Source organism: Leucoraja erinacea, chromosome 7, assembly GCF_028641065.1.
Source record: "Leucoraja erinacea ecotype New England chromosome 7, Leri_hhj_1, whole genome shotgun sequence".
NCBI lineage: Eukaryota > Metazoa > Chordata > Chondrichthyes > Rajiformes > Rajidae > Leucoraja > Leucoraja erinaceus.
The window spans coordinates 18,752,924-18,777,173 of record NC_073383.1 but is presented as its reverse complement, the minus strand read 5'-3'; the positions used below and the strand labels follow the sequence as shown (position 1 = coordinate 18,777,173).

The 24,250-nt window shown below is 42.1% G+C and overlaps 1 protein-coding gene across 1 annotated transcript in view; it reads left to right on the top strand.

The window, feature by feature from the left end:
* itga4 (integrin alpha 4) overlaps positions 1-24,250 on the top strand; it is a 97,168-nt gene that overhangs the window by 57,100 nt on the left and 15,818 nt on the right. The window contains exons 18-22 of the mRNA XM_055637867.1: positions 2,333-2,483; positions 12,976-13,071; positions 15,362-15,441; positions 16,034-16,123; positions 21,662-21,773. Of these exons, the coding sequence (XP_055493842.1) occupies positions 2,333-2,483; positions 12,976-13,071; positions 15,362-15,441; positions 16,034-16,123; positions 21,662-21,773 (529 nt within the window). The remainder of the gene's footprint in view (positions 1-2,332; positions 2,484-12,975; positions 13,072-15,361; positions 15,442-16,033; positions 16,124-21,661; positions 21,774-24,250) is intronic.

The window sequence follows — 24,250 nt, the reverse complement described above, 5'->3', positions numbered from 1 at the left end:
CTGTTCTTGTTTTGACGGATGTTTAATTCACTCAAAGCCATTTTTGGCACGTTGGTGAGAAGCCAAAAGAATCCTCCTCCAGGGTCACACTGATTACTGGCATAAGTGAAGACGTTTGACTCCAGGATGTTGTAGACATTGCTTTCAGGTGGTCATATTTATCTTGAATTAGCCAGCTAATTAGTACTGATTCATTCCTACTTTAAACTTTTACACTTTAGAGATACAGTGCGGAAACAGGATTGTTGGCCCACTGAGTCTGTGCCGATCAGCGATCACCCTGCACGCTAACACTATCCTACACACTAGGGACAATTTTATTATTTCAGCAAAACCAATTAACCTACAAACCTGTACGTCCTTGGAGTGATAGATGAAACCAGAGCACCCCGAGAAAACCCACACTGTCACAGGGAGAACGTATAAAGTCCGTACAGACAGCATCAGTCATCAGGGTTGAACCCGGGTCTCTAGTGCTGTAAAGCGGCAACTCCACCACTGTGCCACTGTACCACCCTTGCTTCTGCCATACATTGAAGGCAATGCTATAAAGGTGGTTTGCCGTAGCACAGTAGAGAGAGTAGCACAATGGATGAACGAGTGGATTATCTGGACTGCTATGGAACACCAGCAAAGGGAACTGAGAGAATTAAAATGTTCATGCAATTAAATCAATCCAGATATGAAATGCAATTGTCGGGTTAGGTGACGATGAAATAACTGGACTGTCTTTGAATCATTCACTAATGTTCATCAGATAATGATATATGCCATACTTACCCAGTCCTGTCGAACAATGATTCCAGACCCACCAAAGTAGAAAGCCACTCCGTCCATTTAGGGATGGACAATAAATGCAGGTCTTGCCAGCTACATTCAAACCGTGTGAAATAACAACAAATAGATGCCATTGAATTTACTTTTCATTTTCAGAGGGGGATGGGTTTTGGGTTAAAACCTAGAAGTGCTGTGATGACTAGATTGAAATACCAGCTGTTATAATTGCAAAGAGAGAAATAATTTATCACTTTGAACACTCTTGAATTGAATTGCTTTCCATGCATAGTTGGAATTGCTGCAAATTATTTAAGCACATTTACTTTTATTATTTTCAGTGCCTGCTCTCTGCGTTAGCGTCTGACTTTGTGTTCTGCCAGATAATTTTATGGAGGGCAGAAAAAAGATTATTCATCAGCAGAAGTCTTTAGCATACCCTTGTCACGCTCGTAGTTGCACACCTGGTGCTCTGCTGTATGCTCGGCACCAGGCCGGTGGGCATCTTATTGGCAGCACCATGGAAACATCATCGCGAGCCAGATAACACACTCAGAGATATAGTCAATTTCTTATTCAATGCCAAAAAAATATGCAAATACCTTCTTGAAAGTACAAACTGGCCTTCCTGTTCACATAAAAAGCATATATATTTTTGAGTATACGATCTTTATAATTTCCATTTACCCTAAAACCCAATAACCTGTTTTTTTTTTTTTCACCTTCTGCTTCTTGTCTGTGTGCCAGATTTCTTCCCAAAGGTGCTCATTGACTAATGTGCTGGTTAGAAGCCAGAATATCTTATGAATGTCTTGTTTTTCCGGCACAAAAAAAAACAGTAAATAGACGGCAATCTAAATGCATGCAGTGAAATTTGTGATTATACTTTTGTAACAACTGTAAGGTATAAATCATAGTACTGGAATTTAGAGCATGAACCATTACACGTGAATGGTTATTTTCAAGTTGAACGACTATTAATCTGGATCTAAATTGTGGGCACTTTGGGGATTGTTGATAGAATGAAAGACGTGACAAGGATAATAATCTATGGTATCCATCATCTTTCTACATAGTGTAAAAATATTTAGTAGTCAGTATATATTGATATTTTTCACTGTATATTCCCATTAGGGATCCTTACCTTTATCTGACAAGAGTCTGTATGCCTTATAGCCCTGTTCCACGGTACGAGTTCATGTCAAGGGCTCTCCCGAGTTTAAAAAAAATCAAACTGGTGGTAAACACGCAGAATGAACGTAGCGGGGACGTCGGAGCTCGGGGACGTCTCTTAGCGCTAACGGCAGGTACTCGGGAAGACTCGCTAACGGCAGGTAAGCACGGGAAGACTCGTGAAGATTTTTCAAATGATGAAAAATGTCCATGAGAGCCCCGAGTACCGACGAGTGGCCATTACCGTAAATCTCCGAGTTCGAATCAGGGGAAACTCGGGAGAACTCTTGGAATGAACTCGTACCGTGGGACGGGTTAAAACCAGCATTCTTCCTGCGATATTACCCTCGTATAACAATGTAGTTTTGATGGTTTTGTTTCGTAGGCACCATGTAAACAAATCTTACCTGGCTGTTCAAGAGGTGAAGAGGATTATCCTGAACATAGCTCTATTCAATGCCGGGGACAACGCCTACTCGAGCACTCTTATTGTTAAAATGCCCAAGGATATAAACTTTTTCAAGACAGTGGAAATGGTAAGTGCAACTTTCCAGTTTGCGAATGACGTTGATTAAATGTCATTGCATCAAGGTGCCATATCTTTGAATAACAGTTGAATGGTAACAGAACAAAATATAATCTGCATCATTGGAGTTTGAAATACGACTTCCGCTTTTTGAAAATGTCATTACAAATTAGTCTATGAGAAAAAAACGCAATCACTAACTTTAGAATCATATTTAAAATGTTGATCAATATCAATGGTGATGTGTGCAATAACGTGTAAAAGCTGTTGTATGTGGCATTCATTGTCAGTTTGGCATAAAATCACAGCCCTGATGAGTACAACGTCTGCAAACTGCCTGCCTAGTTTTTACACAAAAACACTCAGGCTGTTTGCCACAATCTCCTCCCATTGTGAAAAGTCAGGTTGAGAGGAAATGTATCGGAGAACAGACTGGAGTGGGGATGAGAGTAGGGAGAAGCCCAGAGTATTAAGGGGGGGGGAGGGATGAGATTACGGGTTAGTTAGAGAAAGATTGGTTGGAAGATGAGTGGTTGAGGTAGAATCACTGCAAGGGGGGGTGAAGAGGTGATTGGGGGGAGGGGGTTGAGATAACTGGGCAACAGTAGGATGGATTGTTCACAAATGTTGAAATCTTAGATTGGAACATAACTTGACTCCCAATAAAAGTCAGGTCCTTTACCTTCCATCCATCTTCTTCCAGGTATCTGCATTTTCGCCATTAGTGAATGATTCCTCTCTGTTGATCTCAATGGGCCATGCCTCAAACCCTCAGTCCCAATCCAGCCACCCCCTTGGCACCTAACTGGAGAGCCCACCCCATCTTCCCATCTGGTTAAGAATTAGAATTAGAATTACCTTTATTGTCATTCAGACCTTATGGTCTGAACGAAATTTCGTGCCTGCAGTCATACATACAATAACACAATAATAAACAACAATAAACACAAATTAACATCCACCACAGTGAGTCCTCCAAGCACCTCCTCACTCTGATGGAGGCAAAAATCTTAGGGCTGCAGTCTCTTCCCTCCTCTTTTCCCTCTGCGCTGAGGCGATACCCCACCGGGCGATGGTACAAACAGTCCCGCGGCTCACCGAACCCCGCAAACGGGCCGGCTCAAACACCGCGGCCCGGGGTGGTCAAAGCTGCCGCCCTGCAGTCCAGTGGACGTAGCCGCTGGCCTGCGGCTGAACCCCGGACTCAGGTCACCATCGCCAGAACACCGTCCCAGCCACCGGAGCACCGTTCCAGCCCTGAGCCGAATCACCCTCACATGAGTGCCGTTCCTCCCTCGAGCTGGGCCGCTCCGACGGGAGCGCCGTTCCTCCCTCGGGCTGGGCCGCTCCGACAGGAGCGCCACAGCCCCTCACGGGAGAGTCTCAGCCCCGCACGGGAGAGTCTCAGCCCCTCACGGGAGCGCCGTTCCAGCCCCGAGCCGGATCGCTCTCACCGGGGCGAGCCCAGGGCGAGTCCTGACAGGCTCTGCCTCCAGAGTCTCGAGGTCGCCAGCTCCACCATTAGGCTTCAGCGCAGATGGAGGCAGAGAAGGGGGATACGACAAAAAAATCGCATTCCCCCGAAGGGAGAGACAGCAAGCCCCGTTTCAACCCCCCCCCCACACATAAACACAACCTAAAAACCAAAAACTTAACTTGACAAACGAAAAAAAACAACACAAAAAAAAGCAAAAACAAACGGACTGCAGGCGAGCCGCTGCTGCCAGGGCAGCGCCGCCACTTTGTTGTCCATCACATGATATCACCTCTTGTGTCCACCAGCAATGGGAATCTAGATTTTGTAAATTAAGCCATATTGATCTGCCTTCAAACGTCCCATATGAACAAATTGTTTACCATTTAGACTGATTAATTGGATCTTCAGCAGCAGATATTTTATAGTTCGAAGCACAAAAATGTTCTGGAGTCGTAGTCATACAGCGTGGAAACAGGCCCTTCGGCCTAACTTGCCCACACCAGCCAACATGTCCCAGCTACACTAGTCCCACCTGCCTGCATTTGGCCCATATCCCCCCCCAAATCTGTCCTATTCATGTACCTGTCTAACTGTTGAACAAAAGTGCTAAATATACAACCTTGTGCATCGGATATTTAAGTAAATTATGTTTGGATGAAAATTCAGAAAATGAAACTTTTTATTTAGTTTTAATTTGATATTGAATACTTAATTTAGTTTGCTGATATATTGTACAATATTTATGCTACATTTGCTATTTTATTCGCACTGATGACCTTTTCAACAGCTTGAAGATATACAATTGTGATTTACTGGTTTGCCAATTGAGCGGCCCGGGCTCTCGATTTGCATCCTTATGTTCAGTTGGGCCGCTTAAATTCAGTTGATGAAATAAATTGGGGATTAACAGACAAGTACCAAGAACCTGGACTAGTGTGCAGGTAGATCTAGTAATTAGGAAAATAATAATATTATTTATGATGAGGTGAATCAAATACAGAGGATAGCTTGTGCCAACACCTGGACTGGACAAGTTTCTTAGCGAATAAAGGTTGGAGAGGCTGGTCCTGAATATGCTTTGAGTTGAGAAGAGTTAGGGGTAACATGACTGCAGCCTACATGATCCTCAGCAGTCCTGGCATTGTTGATATGGGGGCCGATGTTTCCTCAAGTGGGGAAATCTCAAACCAAGAGCTGCTGTTAAAAATTGAAGGTTTGTTCATTTAAATCTGTGATAACACTAGGATATTAAATGCCGACCATGTCAGCAGTGTTCCACTTCCAATAAATGATGTGAGGAAACAGTGGGCAACTATTGTATAGCAGTGAAACCACGGATTAAATGAATAAACTAATTAGCAGGTAAAATGATCCTTTCAAATGTACTGAGCCCATTACATCTCCAAATCTGAGAAAAGACATTCTTGCCATAGAGCGAGTACAGAGAAGGTTCACCAAACTGATTCCTGGGATGTCAGGACTTTCATATGAAGAAAGACTGGACAGACTTGGCTTGTACTCGCTAGAATTTAGAAGATTGAGGGGGGATCTTATAGAAACTTACAAAATTCTTAAGTGGTTGGACAGGCTAGATGCAGGAAGATTGTTCCCGATATTAGGGAAGTCCAGAACAAGGGATCACAGTTTAAGGATAAAGGGGAAATCCTTTAGGACCGAGATGAGAAAAACATTTTTTCACACAGAGAGTGGTGAATCTCTGGAATTCTCTGCCACAGAAGGTAGTTGAGGCCAGTTCATTGGCTATATTTAAGAGGGAGTTAGATGTGGCCCTTGTGGCTAAAGGGATCAGGGGGTATGGAGAGAAGGCAGGTACGGGATACTGAGTTGGATGATCAGCCATGATCATATTAAATGGCGGTGCAGGCTCGAATGACCTACTCCTGCACTTATTTTCTATGTTTCTATGTTACAGTATATTCTGTCACCATAGACTGGTGCACACCAGATTATAGGATATCGACTCAAACAGTAATAGATGTAACGGGTTTATTCTATATTACTGATAGAGGTTAGGTGATGTCATCCATTCACAAATAATCATTTACACTTCTTCACTTACTTTTATTGGTTAAGTGATTGGTCATGAAAGGCTGTTAACATTAAATATTACAGATAGTTTGAATAGGTTTGCTTTTCCATGTCAGAGGAATAATCACTTCTTTCCCTAATTTATTTATTTTGATCTATTTTGTGCTTTGATTTATTGGAGATAATATGTATCTTAAATTTGGTGATTTATGAATTCTGTAAGAGCATCTTTCCATTACCATTGTTGTTAAACCTTCGGTGCTTTTTAAATGTATTGTTTCAAAGAAAAATAATTGATAAATATTAGATTAATTAGACTTTTGTTAAAACTATGTTGATTTGCAGATCACGGTTTCATTATCTCCCTAAGATGCTGAGAAATAAATTATCATTCACATTAAAAACTAGTGTACTTAAGCAAAAGAAAAGCTTGCAGTGAGTGGCTGCATTGTACATGTAGCTTACTTCCACACAGGGCAGACCTGTTCTATACAGAAACATATTGTGGCAGCCAAATAGTGAGCTGATGGTTACGTGCTGCCGTGCTTAAAGAGATATACACACCCAATATTACATGCACTAGTTTTCATCCCTCTTTTAATATTGTAAAAAATAATGGGGGGGAAAAAAAAAATATCTATCCTGTCTTAAAGTGATTTTCTTTTGGACAAAGTCTTCCTGATTTTTGTGTCAACTAATTTTCCTCATGATTTAGTTGCATTTCTATGGACTGTTGTCCAACTATGCTTGTGCTCTGAAGAACTTGTGATGTGATCCCCATCATCTTCATATCTACTGTCACCATGTCCAACCTCTATGCTGATCCCGATACTGCATTTGCTCTTCATTCTTATCCGGGTTGCATCCTCACTCAGTTCCTTTACTTCTTTAATGCTTCTCTTTCAACAATGTGTCCTTTTCACTAGACCACATCCAGTTGTCATCCTGTACAAAGAGACAGACAAAAAGCTAGGGTAACTCAGCAGGTCAGACAGCATATCTGACAGCATTTGAGTATAGAAGCTGGGATGTAATGTTAAAATTGTACAAGGCATTGGTGAGACCAAATCTGGAGTATGGTGTACAATTTTGGTCGCCCAATTATAGGAAGGATGTCAACAAAATAGAGAGAGTACAGAGGAGATTTACTAGAATGTTGCCTGGGTTTCAACAACTAAGTTACAGAGATAGGTTGAATAAGTTAGGTCTTTATTCTCTGGAGCGCAGAAGGTTAAGGGGGGACTTGATAGAGGTCTTTAAAATGATGAGAGGGATAGACAGAGTTGATGTGGACAAGCTTTTCCCTTTGAGAATAGGGAAGATTCAAACAAGAGGACATGACTTCAGAATTAAGGGACAGAAGTTTAGGGGTAATATGAGGGGGAACTTCTTTACTCAGAACCAATAAGGTTTTATAATGCACAAAAATTTTAACTTATTATGTATTGAAGATATCTGTTGAAATGTGTGGTGTTATGTCTGTCTTGAAGCTGTTGTGGCACTGTAATTTCCTGTAAAGGATTATTAAAGGTTATTCTATTCTATTCTATTCTATTCTACTCAGAGAGTGGTAGCGGTGTGGAATGAGCTTCCAGTTGAAGTGGTGGAGGCAGGTTCATTGGTATCATTTAAAAATAAATTGGAAAGGCATATGGATGAGAAGGGAATGGAGGGTTATGGTATGAGTGCAGGCAGGTGGGACTAAGGGGAAAAAAAGTTGTTCGGCACGGACTTGTAGGGCCGAGATGGCCTGTTTCCGTGCTGTAATTGTTATATGGTTATATGGTTATATCTGGTGAAAAGGTGTCGGTGACGTTCGGGTCGAGATCCTTCTTCACACTGAGAGTCATGGGAAAGGGAAACAAGAGATATAGGTGTTGATGTAGAGCAGAACAAATGAATGAAAGATATGCAGAAAATTAACGATGGTAAAGAAGACAGGCCAACTCCACTGTCACCCACACACACTTTGTGCTTCTGATTCTAGCAGATTGCGATGCAGGGAGTAGAATTTTGATGCATCTATCCAAAGGTTTGTGGCCATCTCATGGATTGAGGTGTGGACAAAGCTGAGAGGGTCAAATTGAAGTCTGAATGTGATGATGTAATTACTATTGTCAGTTCCTTGGCCACTCTTGCAGAGATCACTGTCTTTCCATTACCGTGGAAAGTGAGATGATAATCTTAGTCCTTGGATCAACTCCTATCTGATGTGAACTGTGGCCCATTGTCAGTGATCAGCACAGTCGGGATTTTGTATCTGGTTTATGAATGACGTATGATGGATGGATGATTTCAAAGAAGTCTCGAGTGCTGGAATAATTCAGCGGGTCAAGCATGTTGTGTGAACCACTGAGTAACTCGAGCACTTTGTGTTTTACTCAACATTCTAGTATCTGCAGTTCCTTTGATTTCATCTCTGTGGCGTTATATCAGCTGCCTCCTATAGATTTAGTTTAGTTTAGTTTAGTGTCTCATGTACCAAGGTATAGTGAAAAGCTTTTGTTGCGTGCTAACCAGTCAGCCGAAAGACTATACATGATTACAACTGGGTCATCCACAGTGTATGGATACATGATAAAGGAATAACGTTAGTGTGAGGTTATGTCCGGGATAGTCTGATAAAAGATATCTCCATTAAAGCCAAGTTTATTTGTTAAAGACTTGAGGTTGATAGTAGCTCAGGATAGTAGTGTGGCATTACCAGGACTACATTCCTCTCCCATCTGCCCCACTATAGAATTTCTGTATCAAAAGCTACAGATATTTTCGTACAACAACTACTTTAATTTAGAATATAACAAAATGTCACTATCAAAATAACACCCATTACTAAATGGCATCTTTTTTTAAAAAGAAAGAATTTTGAAATTATAGGATCTATATATGCCAAACCTGAATGTCCATCATCATCAATGTCTCCAAGATCCACAATTGTTTCCCCAAACCTGGCCGCATAGGAATTTCCTCCCGCAAGCTCCATTTCCAGCTCCTTCAGCTTTCCCTTTCCAAATACAAAACCCATACCGATAAGACAATGACAATGACACGGGTGGAGCTCAATCAACTGAGGAACCAAAAGCCAGCGAAAACACACCCACGATCACGCGATGGCGTATACTGAGAGTATATTCTTTAGAGTTTAATAGGATGAAAAGAGATCAGAGTGAAACCTACAAAAACCTTTAAAGGGTTTGACAGGCAGCTCCCTGATTGTGGACTGTTGGAACAGGGCAAACAATTTGAAATGTCTTCACCACAGAGAGCATATTAACGTATGGCATCTCTGTGTGGCATCTCAGCTGCACGGAGCTCTTCAGCGCGTCGTCCACAGAGCGCAGAGGATTATTGGGACACAGCTACCAGCCTTGGAGGGCATCTACCACACACAGAGCCTCAGGAAGGCCGTCAGCATCCATAAAGACTCATCACACCCTTGTAATGGACTGTTCGAACTACTTCCCTCCGGCAGACGTTACAAGGCCCGAACCTCCAGACTCAGAAACAGCTTCATTCCCAGAGCTATAGCGGCTCTGAACCGGCCCTGCTGAGTGCCCCCCATCCCCCCTGGACTGTCTCCCTCGGATGGTCACGTTGCACAGTTTATTTATTTATTTTATTTTTTTGACATCGGTGGGAAGCTCCATACTAAATCTCGTTGCACTGATGTGCAATGCCAATAAAATAAAATATATTATTATTATTATTATTATTATTACTACTGTGTGTCATGAGCCTTTGGAATTCTTCATCCTGAGCTGTGGAGTCTCAATCATGTTCACTTCTGTCTGAAGATCAATGGGTTATATCGCATTAAGTGATAATGCTGGAAAATGGCACGGAGGTAAACACAGCCATGATCTTGATCAACGGCAGAGTGGGTTTTAAGGACCATTTGACCACTCATGCTCCTGTTGCCTATATTTTAACACAAAATGTGCAGTAGCAGAGTTGTTATGGTGTAAATTGGACAGTGATTCCTGGTTGCCATCACAAAGTCCTCCTCCAGAAGCTTTGCGATATGGGTACGCCAGCAAAAGGCTCACCGCTGAAGCCCTTGGAAAGGGATGTAGTTGCATGATAGATTCACACTGAGTTTGCCAGAAAACGTTACTGTTGTCTGTTCAAGCGTAGGCACTTTTTATTTTCTCAGCGTGCTAACTCCTAATTACCGCAAACCAATTTACTTGGCAATGAAAATAAGCTTCTACTTGTTTGGAATCTCAATCCTACAAATTTAAATCACCCTCATCTGCTTTATCCACAGTGGGATGCTCACAAATACCATTTGTGAAATTAGCTAATTTTGGCCTAAATAAGCTTAACATTTTGACGCCCATACTGAAATGCAGCCGCAAAGTATTAAGATTGGTGAAAGGGGGAAGAATGTGGTGTTGCCGTAAACCGATAGATTCATAAAGCAGTAAGATTCTCCTTGGATTTGTTTCTATTGCATTAATCTGGAACATGATCATGATGCAATGGACAATAGGTGCACGAGTAGGCCATTCGGCCCTTCTAGCCAGCACCGCCATTCACTGTGATCATGGTTGATCATCCACAATCAGTACCCCTTCTCCCCATATCCCTTGACTCTGCTATCTTTAAGAGGTCTATCTAATTCTCTCTTGAAAACATCCAGAGAATTGGCCTCCACTGCCTTCTGAGGCAGAGAATTCCACAGATTTACAAGTCTCTGGGTGAAAACGTTTTTCCTCATCCCCATTCCCAATGGCCTACCCCTTATTCTTAAACTGTGGCCCCTGGTTCGGACTCCCCCAATATCGGGAACATGTTTCCTGCCTCTCGTGTGTCAAATCCCTTAATAATCTTCTATGTTTCAATAAGTTACCCCCTCATCCTTCTAAATTCGAGTGTATACAAACCCAGTCGCTCCATTCTTTCAACATATGACAGTCCCGCCATCCTGTGAATTAACCTCGTGAACCTACGCTGCACTCCCTCAATGTCCTTCCTCAAATTTGGAGACCAAAACTGCACCCAATACTCCAGGTGTGGTCTCACAAGGGCCCCCCAGGACCTCTTTGCTCCTATACTCAACCTCTCTTGTTATGAATCTTGTTATGAATGCAGGCAAGAATAATTCCCAGTGATAATTTTCCTTGCTCACTGATCCACCCCACTGTCTTTCAAACATAATTGCTGCAACGGCAAACAGTTTTAATTTCATTATAATCCGATTTCACACATTCTGGGAAAGAAACGGACAGAAATTACTTACAAAAATACCTGGGCTTTTACAATATTTAAGTACGAGAGAAATATCTGCAGTGATAAAGACTAGTAATAATAATAATAATATATTTTATTGTCATTGCACATAAGTGCAATGAGATTTGGGTATGCAGCTTCCATCCGACATCATAACTTAAGTAACTACTAAAATTTAGGTTTAGATACTCCGAGAACATGGTTTGTACAAAGAACATTACAACAGTAAAATAGTCAAAGACTAAAGTGCAGATGTGTCTGCGACGTGACCATCTGAGGGAGACAGTCCGTGGGGGTGGGGGGCACTCAGCAGGGCCGGTTCAGAGCAGCTATAGCTCTGGGAAAGAAGCTTTTCCTGAGTCTGGAGGTGTGGGTGTAATATGTGGTGTGACTGAGGAAGAAAATTCAACAAGTCTGGAATGCAGCGTTTGAATGTTTAGTAGAGTGTTAAATTTGTTCATGATACATGTATTTTTATTTCTATTTATTTTTAATGCACACTGAATGGACACTGGTTGAGCAATGTTTTTTTGTTTCCTCTGGGTATGTGAATACTCAGGAAATGACAATAAAGATATACAATACAATGGGTGTAGAAAGCCTTGTAATGTCTGCCGGAGGGAAGTAGTTCGAACAGTCCATTACAAGGGTGTGAGGTGTCTTTGTGAATGCTGACAGCCTTCCTGAGGCACCATGTGTGGTAGATGCCCTCCAAGGCTGGTAGCTGTGTCCCAATGATCTTCTGCGCTCTGTGGACGACGCGCTGAATAGCTCTCCTCTCTGGCTCCGTGCAGCTGAGATACTGCACAGAGATGCCATATGCTCTCTGATGCCAGAGTATGCTCTCTGTCGTACAGTGGTAGAAGGTTGTCAGCAGCTGTTGGGGCAGACCAGTCCTTTTCAATGTTCTCAGAAAGAACAGTCGTTGTTGTGCCTTCTTGACCAGCGCAGCGGTGTTGGTGGACCATGTGAGGTCCTCTGAGATGTGAGTGCCCAGAAACTTAAAGCCGGACACTCTCTCCACACTGTCCCCGTAGATGGAGATTGGGGCGTATTCCCCCTTCTGTGAGCTCCTGAAGTCGGTAATCAGCTCCTTAGTCTTGGAGGTGTTTAGTGACAAGTTGTTACGTGAGCACCAGTCCGCTAGGTTCTGCACCTCCGCTCAGTTTCCACTTACCTGAAGTTACAACTCTTTGATCATATGGTCATGTATCTTCTGTATTCCTTCATCAAAATTGACATTTCAAGAAATTTCTGGTTAGACAGTTAAGGTTCAAACACATTTACTTAGCACAGAGTTTCATGTCCAGAGTAGGGGAATCGAGAATCTGAGGGCATAGGTTTATTAGGTAAGGGGAACATTTTCATACAAAGGGTGCTGGGTGTATGGAACGAGCTGCCGGAGAAGGTAGTCGAGGCAGGTATTATCACAACGTTTAAGAAATATTTAGACAGGTACATGGATAGGACAGTTTTAGAGGGATATGGGCCAAACACAAGCAGGTGAGGCTACTGTAGATGGGACATATTAGTCAGTGTGGGCAAGTGGGCTGAAGGGCCTGTTTCCACACTGTATGACTATTCATTATGTTCAAATGTAGCTACATGAAAATGACAAAATGCCTACCTTTACTGACATTAGACTTCCTCAGTTATTAACTATAGTTTTATTTAATAAGTATACAAATGTTTAAAATAATTAAAATGATAGTCTAGGTCAATACAATGTTTTTTTTTATTACAGGTGGAGAAATATGTAATATGTGGTGTGACTGAGGAAGAAAATTCAACAAGTCTGGAATGCAGCGTTGGACATTTGTACATGAATTCTCAATCAAAGGTACACAAATTCTAGTTGTTCTGAGGGAATGTAACTCGTTGCAGCGTTGAGTCAGCATGTTGAAGCCCTAGCTAAATGAAAAGGATGCAAATCTCTCTCCTACTCCCCCCATGATCTAATGGGCCAGATTACAATTCTGCAGAAATCTAGCTGCAGTGTAAGCATCAGCATCTTCAGGGTTTCAGCGTGTATCCTCGGTCGCACACAAGTACAGAATATGCCAATCTCTCTTGGTGCCCACAACTTTCAGAAAGTAACTTGTAGAGCTGAAAGGCTGTGTGCACTTCCCACCTGGCCCCTCAACTTTACAGCAACCCCAATGTAACCTTTAGGGCTGGATGGTGGTGCAGCGGTAGAGTTGCTGCCTCACAGTGCCAAAGACCCAGGTTCAATTCTGACCACAGGTGCTTGTCTGTACGGAGTTTGTACGTTCTCCCTGTGGCCGCTTTTGTTTTCTCTGGTTGCTCTAGTCTCCTCACATATTCCAATGACATTCGGGTTTGTAAGTTGTGTCGGAAGGAACTGCAGATGCTGGTTTAAACCGAAGATAAACACAAAATGCTGGAGTAACTCAGCGGGACAGGTGGCATCGCTGAATAGAAGGAATGGGTGACCTTTTGGATCAAGACCCTTCTTCAGATCGATAGTCAGGGGAGAGGGAGATACAGAGATAAGGAAGTGTAAGATGTGAAAATGAGACAAAGGGGATGAGAATCAAGGAAACATAGAAATTAGGTGCAGGAGTAGGCCATTCGGCCTTTCGAGCCTGCACCGCCATTCGATATGATCATGGCTGATCATCCAACTCAGTATCCCATCCCTGCCTTCTCTCCATACCCCCTGATCCCTTTAGCCACAAGGGCCACATCTAACTCCCTCTTAAATATAGCCAATGAACTGGCCTCCTCTACCTTCTGTGGCAGAGAATTCCACAGATTCACCACTCTGTGTAAAAAATGATTTTCTCATCTCGGTCCTAAAATACTTCCCTCTTATCCTTAAACTGTGACCCCTAGTTCTGGACTTCCCCAACATCGGGAATAATCTTCCTGCATCTAGCCTGTCCGACCCCTTAAGAATTTTGTAAGTTTTTATAAGATCCCCCCTCAATCTTCTAAATTCTAGCGAGTACAAGCCGAGTCTATCCTGTAGGATAGATGTAGGATAGATCATTGTTAGTAAGGAGAAGGTGACAATAAAGCAAACAGAGATCAAATGTAATTGAGGGCAGTCAGACTGGTTGAAGAACAGGGAAGGGGAGGGAATGCAGAGAGGGAAAGCAAGGGTTACTTGAAGTTAGAAACGTCAATGTTCATATCGCTGGTGTGTAAGTTGCCCAAGCAAAATATGAGGTGTTGTTCCTCCAATTTGCACTGGGCCTCAACCTGACAATGCAGGAGGCCCAGGACAGAAAGGACAGTGTGGGAATGGGAGGGGAGTTAGTGTTTAGCAACTGGGAGTTCAGGCAGGTTTAGGCAGGCTATACGGAGGTGTTCAGCAAAATGTTTGCCGAGCCTGAGCTTGGTCTCGCTGATAAGGAGGAGTCCACACCTGGAACAGTGGATACAGTAGATGAGGTTGGAGGAGGTGCAAGTGAACCTCGGTGAGGCAGAGGTTCACAAAAAGTCTAAAGAAGGGTCCTGAACCAAAACATCACCTATCCATGTTCTCCAGAGATGCTACTTGGCCCGCTGAGTTACATCAGTGCTTTGTGTTTTGTTTGGTAAACCAGCATCTACAGTTCATTGTGTCTATGTCTTTCTCTCAACCTTAGTTTCAGGATGAAAGTTTCAACTTTATTGCAGAAACCCTTAACATGTGGAACCATTCTAGGAAATATGATGAGCAGCCTTTCTAAGACCTCAACATCAATTAGTGACCAAAATTGAACACAATATATCTATAACACATAGATGCTGCTGCACCCACTGAGCTTCTCCAGCACTTTTGTCTACCTTCGATTTTCTAGCATCTGCAGTTCCTTCTTAAACAATATATCTATCATGGCCCAATCAATTTTTTATACAGATTTAACATTTTCCTGCTTTTATGAATTCTGGGATTTCAATTCACAAGCTTTTCTCACAACATATTGTGCCACTCTCATGGATTTATTTATAACATGCAGCCAGGTCTCTGTTCCTGCACACAGTTTAGAACTGTGACATTTTGTTTAATTTTTCTTTTCCTGCTGCTACTGTTTGTAGAAGTGTTAATGTTGTACTTCCTCCTCTTCAATTCATCTGTGTTAAATGCTTGAAAACTCTAGTCTTTTCTATTTGTCGCCTAGGTGGAATTGAGTTTTTTTCTTGATACCAGCAAGTTTACCAGAGCAGAGAGAGATCTTGTCATCACTATTAATGCAACATGGTAAGCATTTTGTAAGTAACTAAGCTCTGTGCCAAATATATGTACTTGATGAAATGTAGAAACAAAGAACTGCAGATGCTGGTTAATACACAAAAGGTCACAAAGTGCTGGAGTAACACAGCAGGTCAGGCAGCATCTCTGGAGAACGTGGATCGATGACGTTTCGGGTCGAGACCCATCTTCAGACTGAAGGGCCTGAAGAAGGGTCGAGACCCGAAATGTCACCCATCTATGTTCTCCAGAGATGCTGCCTGACCTGCTGAGTTACTCCAGCACTTTATGTCCCTTGGTGAAATGTTAAGGTAGAAGGTAGACTATTGCTGTGGTTCGTTTGAGCCCTTGGTAGGAAGCACACTTATCATCTAACCTGTAGAGAAACATTATAAACTATAGATGGATCATTCAGGGGATTAATGCACACAAATAATCACTGCTAAACTAATGAGAGTGAACACATGCCGTCAGTAAAACTATATACATATTATTTCAGTAGGCCACCAGGCATGTGTAAGCTAATTATTACTTTCTTACTAGATAAACAGATGCATTTCACACATCTAACGTTGTGTATTTCCTGTGTTTGCTTTTATAGTAAAAATGAGCAGAGTCTGGATTTACTTCATGACAATTTTATCACTCTTAATATGCCCTTAAAATATGAGATTGCTGTTGCAGTACATGGGTGAGTAATCTATAAACCACAGCAAAATAATTGTTGACAACAATGTGGTAATGCTCTGATGCATGTTTAAGATGCAATCATTTTTTTCAGCTCTGTTTTGTGAAGTGTTATCTTTAGAACAAAACAGCAGTGTAATGTGCCTGTCCCACTTACGCAACTTTTTTTGGCGACTGCCGGCACCTGTCATAGGTCGTTACAGGTCGCCGTGAATTTTCAACATGTTGAAAATCCAGGGACGACCAGAACAAGGTACGACTCTTTGGGCGACTACTCACGACCATACAGGCTTCATCCCGCGACATGTCGCCGGGGTGTCGCCTCTACGGTCGTGAGTCGTCTCCTCAGTCGCCCAAAGAGTCGTAGCGTCTTTCTGGTCGCCGCTGAATTTTCAACATGTTGAAAATTTTTGCCGACCTGCAACGACCTATGATGGGTGCCGGCAGTTGCCGAAAAAGTCACGTAAGTGGGACAGGCCCATAAGACAATCACACATTAGTGTCTTACTGTAGTGTATGTACTTGAAATATCAAATGGCACCACCAATCCTCAAGCAGCTTAGAGGAGCATTTAACTACCGTAAACATCTAATCGAATATTTTATTACTGTGGAGAATAATGTAAACAAACAGAATTTCAGACTTTAGTCTAAAAGCAGAATTGCTTTAAAAAGTATTTTATACGGGAATTAAACTTAATTAAATGGCATAAATAATGCGGAGAAATGCATTGTTGTCTTTTGGGAGGTTAATCCAATGTTAGACAAGCACAGTGAATGACAGGCCCCTGGGTATGTTGTGGAACAAAGATATCTAGTGATACAAGTTTGTAATTTCCTGAAAGTGGTGACAGAGGGAGATACAGTGCTGAAAGCACATGGCACATTTATTTGCTTTTAGCAGTCGGAATATGGTTACAAGAGTTGGGACGTCACATTTCAGCTGTATGAAAAAGTTGGGAAACCATACCTGGAATATTACGTGCTGTTCTAGTCGTCATGCAATAGGTCCATAGATAAACACAAAATGCTTGGATAACTCAGCGAGACAGGCAGCATCTCTGGATAGAAGGAATGGGTGATGTTTCCAGTCGAGCTCCTTCTTCAGACTGAAATGTCTATAAGTGATTATTTGAAAAAGGTTTCAGAAAAGATTCAGAGGGATGTTGCCAGGAATGTGGGGCTTGAGTTATAGGGAGAGACTGGAAAGGCTGGGACTGTGAAGGGGGCTGAGGGCTGCCTTGCAGAAGTTTATAAAATCATGAGCAGCATAGATAAGATGGATGGATGGTCAGTCTTTTTCTCAGGGCAGGGCAGTTTAAAACCCGAGGGCCTCGGTTTAAGGTGAAACAGGAAAGTTGTAAAGTGGACCAAAGGCGCAAGGTTTTCTACAACGAGAGAGGCTGGTGTATGGAATAAGATGCCAGAAGAAGCAGAGATGGTTACAATTACAATATTTAAAAGACATTTGGACTGGTGGAGGATAAGAGAGGCTTTAAAGGATATGGTGGAAACGCAGATACTGGGTGGCACAGCGGTGAAGTTGCTGCTTTACACCGCCAAAGACTCGGGTTCAATCATGACTGGAGTTTGTATGTTCTCCCTGTGACTGTGTGGGTTTTCTCTGGGTGCTTTGGTTTCCTCCTATATTCCAGAGACATTGGCTTCCTCTGTGGTCCCCCATGTGTCAAATTGCCCCTAGAGTGTAGGATAGAACTAGTGTACGGGTGATCATTGGTCGGCGTGGACTTGGTGGGCCGAAAGGCCTGTTTCCATGTTGTATCTCGAAACTAAACTAAACTTAAGGTCTATAGGAATGGTGTTATAGAAGTCAGATCCCAGAGACAACTGCCTTGCTTCTCATTCTCCATGTTTGGGGTCGTGCGTGTTTGGCAAAATGAAGAGGGCACACGAGCAGAGCAACTGACCACGTGATGGGAGGTGGGAGTGGGAGGAAGGTTGCAGCAAGCATATTGGAATAGAATTTGTGTACTTGCTTCTCAGTGTGGAGTAATATGTGAGGAAACCCGGCTTCAGTAAATAGTCCCATCTGGCAAAACAGGTGTAGAACAGGGGACACGAGAGACTGCAACAAATAAAGTGCTGGAGGAACTCAGCAGGTCAGGCAGCATCTGAATTGACAGACAACATTTTGGTATCAGAACATTCCCATCACAGATGCTGGCTGATGTGTTGAGTTCTTCCGGCATTTTGTTTTTGGCACCGATGTAGAACAGGTACATTTCTCCTTTGTAAATTAGAAGAGCTTGTGTTTTAAGGATGAGGCATTTGATGACAAGGAAAAGGAATGAACATATCATTATTATCATTGTTTTGTGCCCTGTCTGTATATTATTTGGAGAAGAATAGGGAGTTCTCATGGTGATCATGGGAGTTAAGACAGGAATTTCCTCCATGATGCAAAAAACTTGATGGAAATTGAAAAATGTGTGTGTTCTTGTAACTTGAGTTTTAAGTTAGACCATGTTCTGGTGGAGTGAATTCAAGCCTACATTTTATCCTGTCATTTAACATAAAGGTCAAAGAAAGGTCCAGAAACAAAATGCTGTCTGTCCTTTCCCTTTGCATATGCTATCTGACCTACTCAATTTCCCCATCAATTTGTGTTTTGCTCAAGATCTGCCATTAGTCGTGTCTCCGTTTTAAAATAAAATAACTAATTGCGTGCAAAAATTGTTCAAACTGTTCATGACAAGGAAATAAAAACTGTGGAACGGCTGCCAGGCAACTTTACTTTGCATATACTGTCAGAGTTCAGTGTTTTGTTCTTGTGTTAGCAAAAGGGCCATGTGTATGCCTTTAGTGAAGAAAAATAAATTGCTGCGCAGCAGCCACTGCACCTGTGTTCCTTCTGGCATTTGTTGCAGCAATGTTAATGAACACAAATTGGAAAATGGGGCTATAATATTATGCTCACTATCCGACCTGGACTCATGCTGCAAAGCACCCCACTGACAACCCCACATTTAAAAATTAGTACTCGGGCTGATTATATATTGGGAGCATTATGAGAATTATTATAATGACCCTAATAATATGGTAAAAGTAAATGGTTTGTAAATCTTTATGGCAATACTCGCAAATAAACAAGTACATTCAATCAGTGTTCAATGGAAAGGATTTTGTTTTTTTGGAAGCAAAAGTGCATACATTACTGTTAAAAGCCTGGCAAACAAAAATTATTGAAAATCGACTTAAACAGCAAAAAGCATAGGACAAAATACTGCATATTTTCATTCTTTGCACTCATAATACAATCATCCTAAACCTAAGTACAGATGAGTAAAATAAGGATTGATGTCCAGTGCAAGCTGAGTTTAAAATTGGCAACAATTATGTTTTGCATTTTTAATGCTTAAGTTCTCAAATGTGATAAAATGGACAAATACAAAAAGAGGAAAGGATTTAAATGCTGGAAACCTACAATACAGGATAGAGGCCTGGGGCAGATCAGCCTTGATCACAGTGAATAATGAGCATCTCTGAGGGGTAAAGAAGCTCACTCTTGCTCCTATGTTCTTATCGTCTGATTCTCTTATGCAAACAGAAAATGCTAGGAGACTCAGCAGAAAATAAACCATCAAAGGAGAAAGGAGCAAACATCTCAATGCAATGACTTTTCATCAAAACATGAAACAGTAGAGATGTAAAAATGTTAAACAAATCTAATAGTCCAAGAAGTGCAGCATAGAAGAAAAAGCAACCAACTGACCAATAATTGGATAGTAGACATGTCTTGCTAACTTTATCGAGACCTTTGAAGAAATGACGAAGGTGATCAATGAGCATAGGGTAATGGATGTTGTCTACATGGATTTTAGTACGATTAGATGGTGGCCTGATCCAGAAGATTAAGAAGCACAGGATGAACAGTGATTTGGTTGTGTGCATTCCTAGCTAGCTTACGATAGAAGACAGAGGGTTGTGGTGGAAGCACAATATTCAGGCTGGAGGTCTGTGAGCAGTGGTGTTCCACAGGGATCTGTGCAGGGACCTCTGCTATAATATATATAAATGACTTGCATGTAATGTAGATGGATTGGTTAGTAAATTTGAAGGTGACACCAACATTGGTGGAGTCGGGGACTGTGAGGAAGGCTGTCAAAGTATACAGTGGGATATAGATCAGCTACAGAACTGGACAGAGAAATGGCTGGTGGTGTTTAGTCAAGCAAATGAGAACAGTTGTGCTTTGGGAGATTGAATGTAGGAGAACATGAATGCAATTAACGGCAAGACCCTTAACAGCATTGATGTACAGGTGGTTTTTGGGTTCCAAGTCCATAATTCCCCGAAAGTGACAAAACAGGTAGATAAAGTATGTGATATGCTTGCCTTTATTGGTTGGGGCATTGAATATTAGAGTCTGGAAGTTATGATGCAGCTTAATGGGTGTGGTTGGGCTGCATTTGAAGTATTGCATGCGTTTCTAGTTGCTCCATTACTGGAAGGATGTGGAGGCTTTGGAAAGGGTGCAGAGGAGGTTTACCAGAACGATGGTAGACAAAATGCTGGAGAAACTCAGTGGGTGAGGAGGCAGCATCTATGGAGTGAAGGAAATAGGCAACGTTTTGGGCCGAAACCCTTCTTCAGACCTGAATGATGCCTGTGTTAGGGGATATTAGCCACAGGGAGAGATTGGATAGATTTGGATTGTTTTTCTGGAATGCCAGAGGTTGCGGGGAGACCTGATGGAAGTATATCAAATGATGAGAGGCATAAATAGAGTAGACATAGTAGGGTAAGAACCCTTTTCCCAGGATGGAAATATCGAACACTACAGGGCATAGCTTTAAGGTGAGAAGAGCAAAATTGAAAGGAGATGTGCGAGACATGTACTTTACACAGGATGGTGAATGTCTGGAACCCACTGCCAGGATTGGTGGTGGAGGCAAATTCAACAGGTTACATTTAACATAGGTACTTGGATATGCAGGAAATGGAGGGATAGGATTATATACAAGCGGATAAGATTTGGTGTTGGTATTATATTTGACACAAATCTTGTGGGCCAAAGAGCCTGTTCCTGTGCTGTACTGTGTGGTACGTTCTAAATGTTATTATTGTACCTGTTTCAACTACTTCTGTGGCAGCTCGTTCTATATACCCCCCCCCCCCACCCCCTTCCTATGTGGAAAAGGTTGCCTCTCAGGTTCCTATTAAATCTTTCCCCTCACCTCAAACCTATGCCCTCAACATCCCTACCCTGAGGAAAAGACGATATGCATTCATCCTCTGTAATCCCCTCATGATTTTACAGTCTAATGAACTTAAAGATGAATTATTACACATTGCATCCGTCCTTGCTCAATATAATGTTGTGTTTATATTGTATCGCTCAAATGATAATATTAAAACAGAGATGATGATTAAATGTTATGCATTACTCTACGGAGATAATGTTAAATTGAACAAATGTTTACACTTAGTAAACACTCTTTGCTTTGGATGAACTTTAAAGAGGAATTACTTGATACTTTCTCAACTTCCTAATGCAATATTCTACTCTACCATTGGAACAGGTTAGTGTTTCCTCCTTCATTTTTGTACGAGGGAACCACGGATAATGATGCAGTAACGTCTAGTTTCTATGATTCACCTTGCGTATACCAGGACATCAACTATACATTTCAAGTAAGTATTTGTTCCACAGACTACAGAGGCAAGTGAGTAGTGCCTGATTTTGGAATGGGCTTGTGGATGTTAAACATTTATAGTTGGTTATACTAATTTGAATACCTATTTAAATATATTGAGATGATATAAAAAGCTGGTCATATTTGTTCTGTGTCACCCAATGAGTTGGCTACATTTTGAAGTCAAACATAATATCTTCCGGCATTTTGTTTCAGAATGCACATTCAAACAAAGCTTTGGTCTTCTGTGAACTGTTCATGACCTTGGGGAGCTCTGGATTGGTATCGAAGGTCCCTTTCTCCAAACAAACTTCCTTGTCTATTTATCCTTCAGATTTACCACATTTATGTAGTCACAAAGGTGATGTAGCCTTCAAATCTAAATTGCCCCAATGGTCTGTCTTCTGCAACTTCAGTGCCTTCTGCAACTTCCCCTTTTTCAAGCAGTTCAACTTGTTTCACCCATTCTGCCACTTATAGAAAACTATTGTGGCTGCCCACCCAGGCATCACATTGAGCTTCCTGGTGAGATTTTACTTCTGCTTTCCACCCTCGGGCTCTGCATTATCACATTCACTGTGAATTCAACCTTCATCACACCTCCTGCACACTCTCACATGAGTTCATTGCTTTCTTGGTAGATTAAGAACATAAGAACCAGCAGCAGATGGCAGCCATTTGGTCCTTCAGCCGCCTTCCGTCATACACCAAGATCAAGACTAATTTTTGATTTTGTTTTTAGTTTTCCACACTAGCCTTTGATTCCTTTAAAATCTGTTGACCTCTGCCTTCGATTTACTCCACAAATCTCCAAATAGCAGTCTGGATTCTGACCAGCAGAGTCGATGGAATCTTTACTGCGCAATGTAACAACTTCAAGAAAAATGAAGGGAGTAGCGTCCATCACCATTGATGGCCTTCCCTGCTCTCACTGAAGCTTTGACTGTCAGGCAGAAAGGGAGGGGTGTGAGTGTGAGGGCTGTGGAAGACACCCAAATCCGTCGAGGACGCAAATATTTGTGCTGGAAGACGCAAACATTCGTGCTGATTTTACATTAAATTTGTGGTGGCAATCAATCTGTTAACTACTGGCCAGTCCACGGCAAATCTAATCATGGAGCGGACCTGCATTGAGGAAGGTTTTAACAGTGTCTGCACATATTTTTCAAACCGCCTCATTGCTATGCTGTACCTTGCCTCCAACCAACTTCCCACTGGGGTGGAACGAATCTGCAGGACCATTGAAAACCAGAGTCGGGTGTGGCACAGTGACACAGCGGTGAAGTTGCTGCCTTACAGCGGCAGAAACCCAGGTTCGATCCTCTGTGGGTGCTGCCTGTACAGAGTTTATACATTCTCCCTGTGATTGCATGGGGGTTTCTCTGGGTGCTCCGGATTTCCCCCACACTCCATAGACGTACAGGTTTGTAGGTTAATTGGCTTTGGTAAGTTGTAAAATTGTCCCTAGAATGTAGGATCGTGTTAGTGCAGGTCAGTGGTCAGTGCAGACTTGGTGGGCCTTTTTCTGCGCTGTATCTCTAATGTCTAAAGTCAATGGTTTCTGCAGCCCAGGCTTGGTAGTTGAGCTGTGGTATGCTTGTGTTTGTTTGTCTTAGGCTGAGTTCCGTCATTATCAGCTAGCTCATGCAATTTTATAACACATCTCCACCACCCTGCCTCTGCTGTGCAACAACATCCTCCGACACTAAATGCCCACTGACATATTCTTGATAATGGGGTTCACTTTTTATTTATGGGGAAACCACATCTCAGTGAAGGTACCAATCAATGATAAGATTCACCAACACCTTTAGCGCTAAACATCAGTTTTTGGTTATACTGTATGAGGGAAAGAAAGACCAAAGACCAGGACTAATGAAAAATTCATGGTTTACTGAACACTGACCTCTATATGCTTCTGGAAGATTGGCTGCCTGATGCTCATGGCAGCAGAGAAATGCTACCAACGCTGTCTCTGCAAAATCCTCCTAATCGAGTGGCAGGATAAGTGAATCAACTTCAGCACTCTCACAGGCCGTAATCCCCAGCACTGAGGCTCTAATTGCATTCAGTCCACTGCCAAACAAGCTATGGCCTGGATGTGTCTAACATCAAATCCCCAAATAGGGAAAGCTGACGTACACAATATTCCAGGCCATTGGATAATTGGGTAAGATATCTCAAATGTTGTATTCAAATCCTCTTGCAACAGTTTGCTTTCTTTGCAAAACTTGCACATTAATTTTCAATGATTTGAGTTTGGTGCATCTGATAACCGGCACCTTTCAGTCTTGAGCTATTTAAAAAAAAAAAACAGATTTTTTTTTTTTTTTCTACCAAACTGGAGGACCTCTCAATTTATTTTTATTCCATCCGTCATGTCCTTTAACCTTTTAAATCTCTTATTAACACCTATCTGCATCCTCCTCTAAGCTCACACTACCTCACAGCTTACACTACCACCCAGTTTCCTGC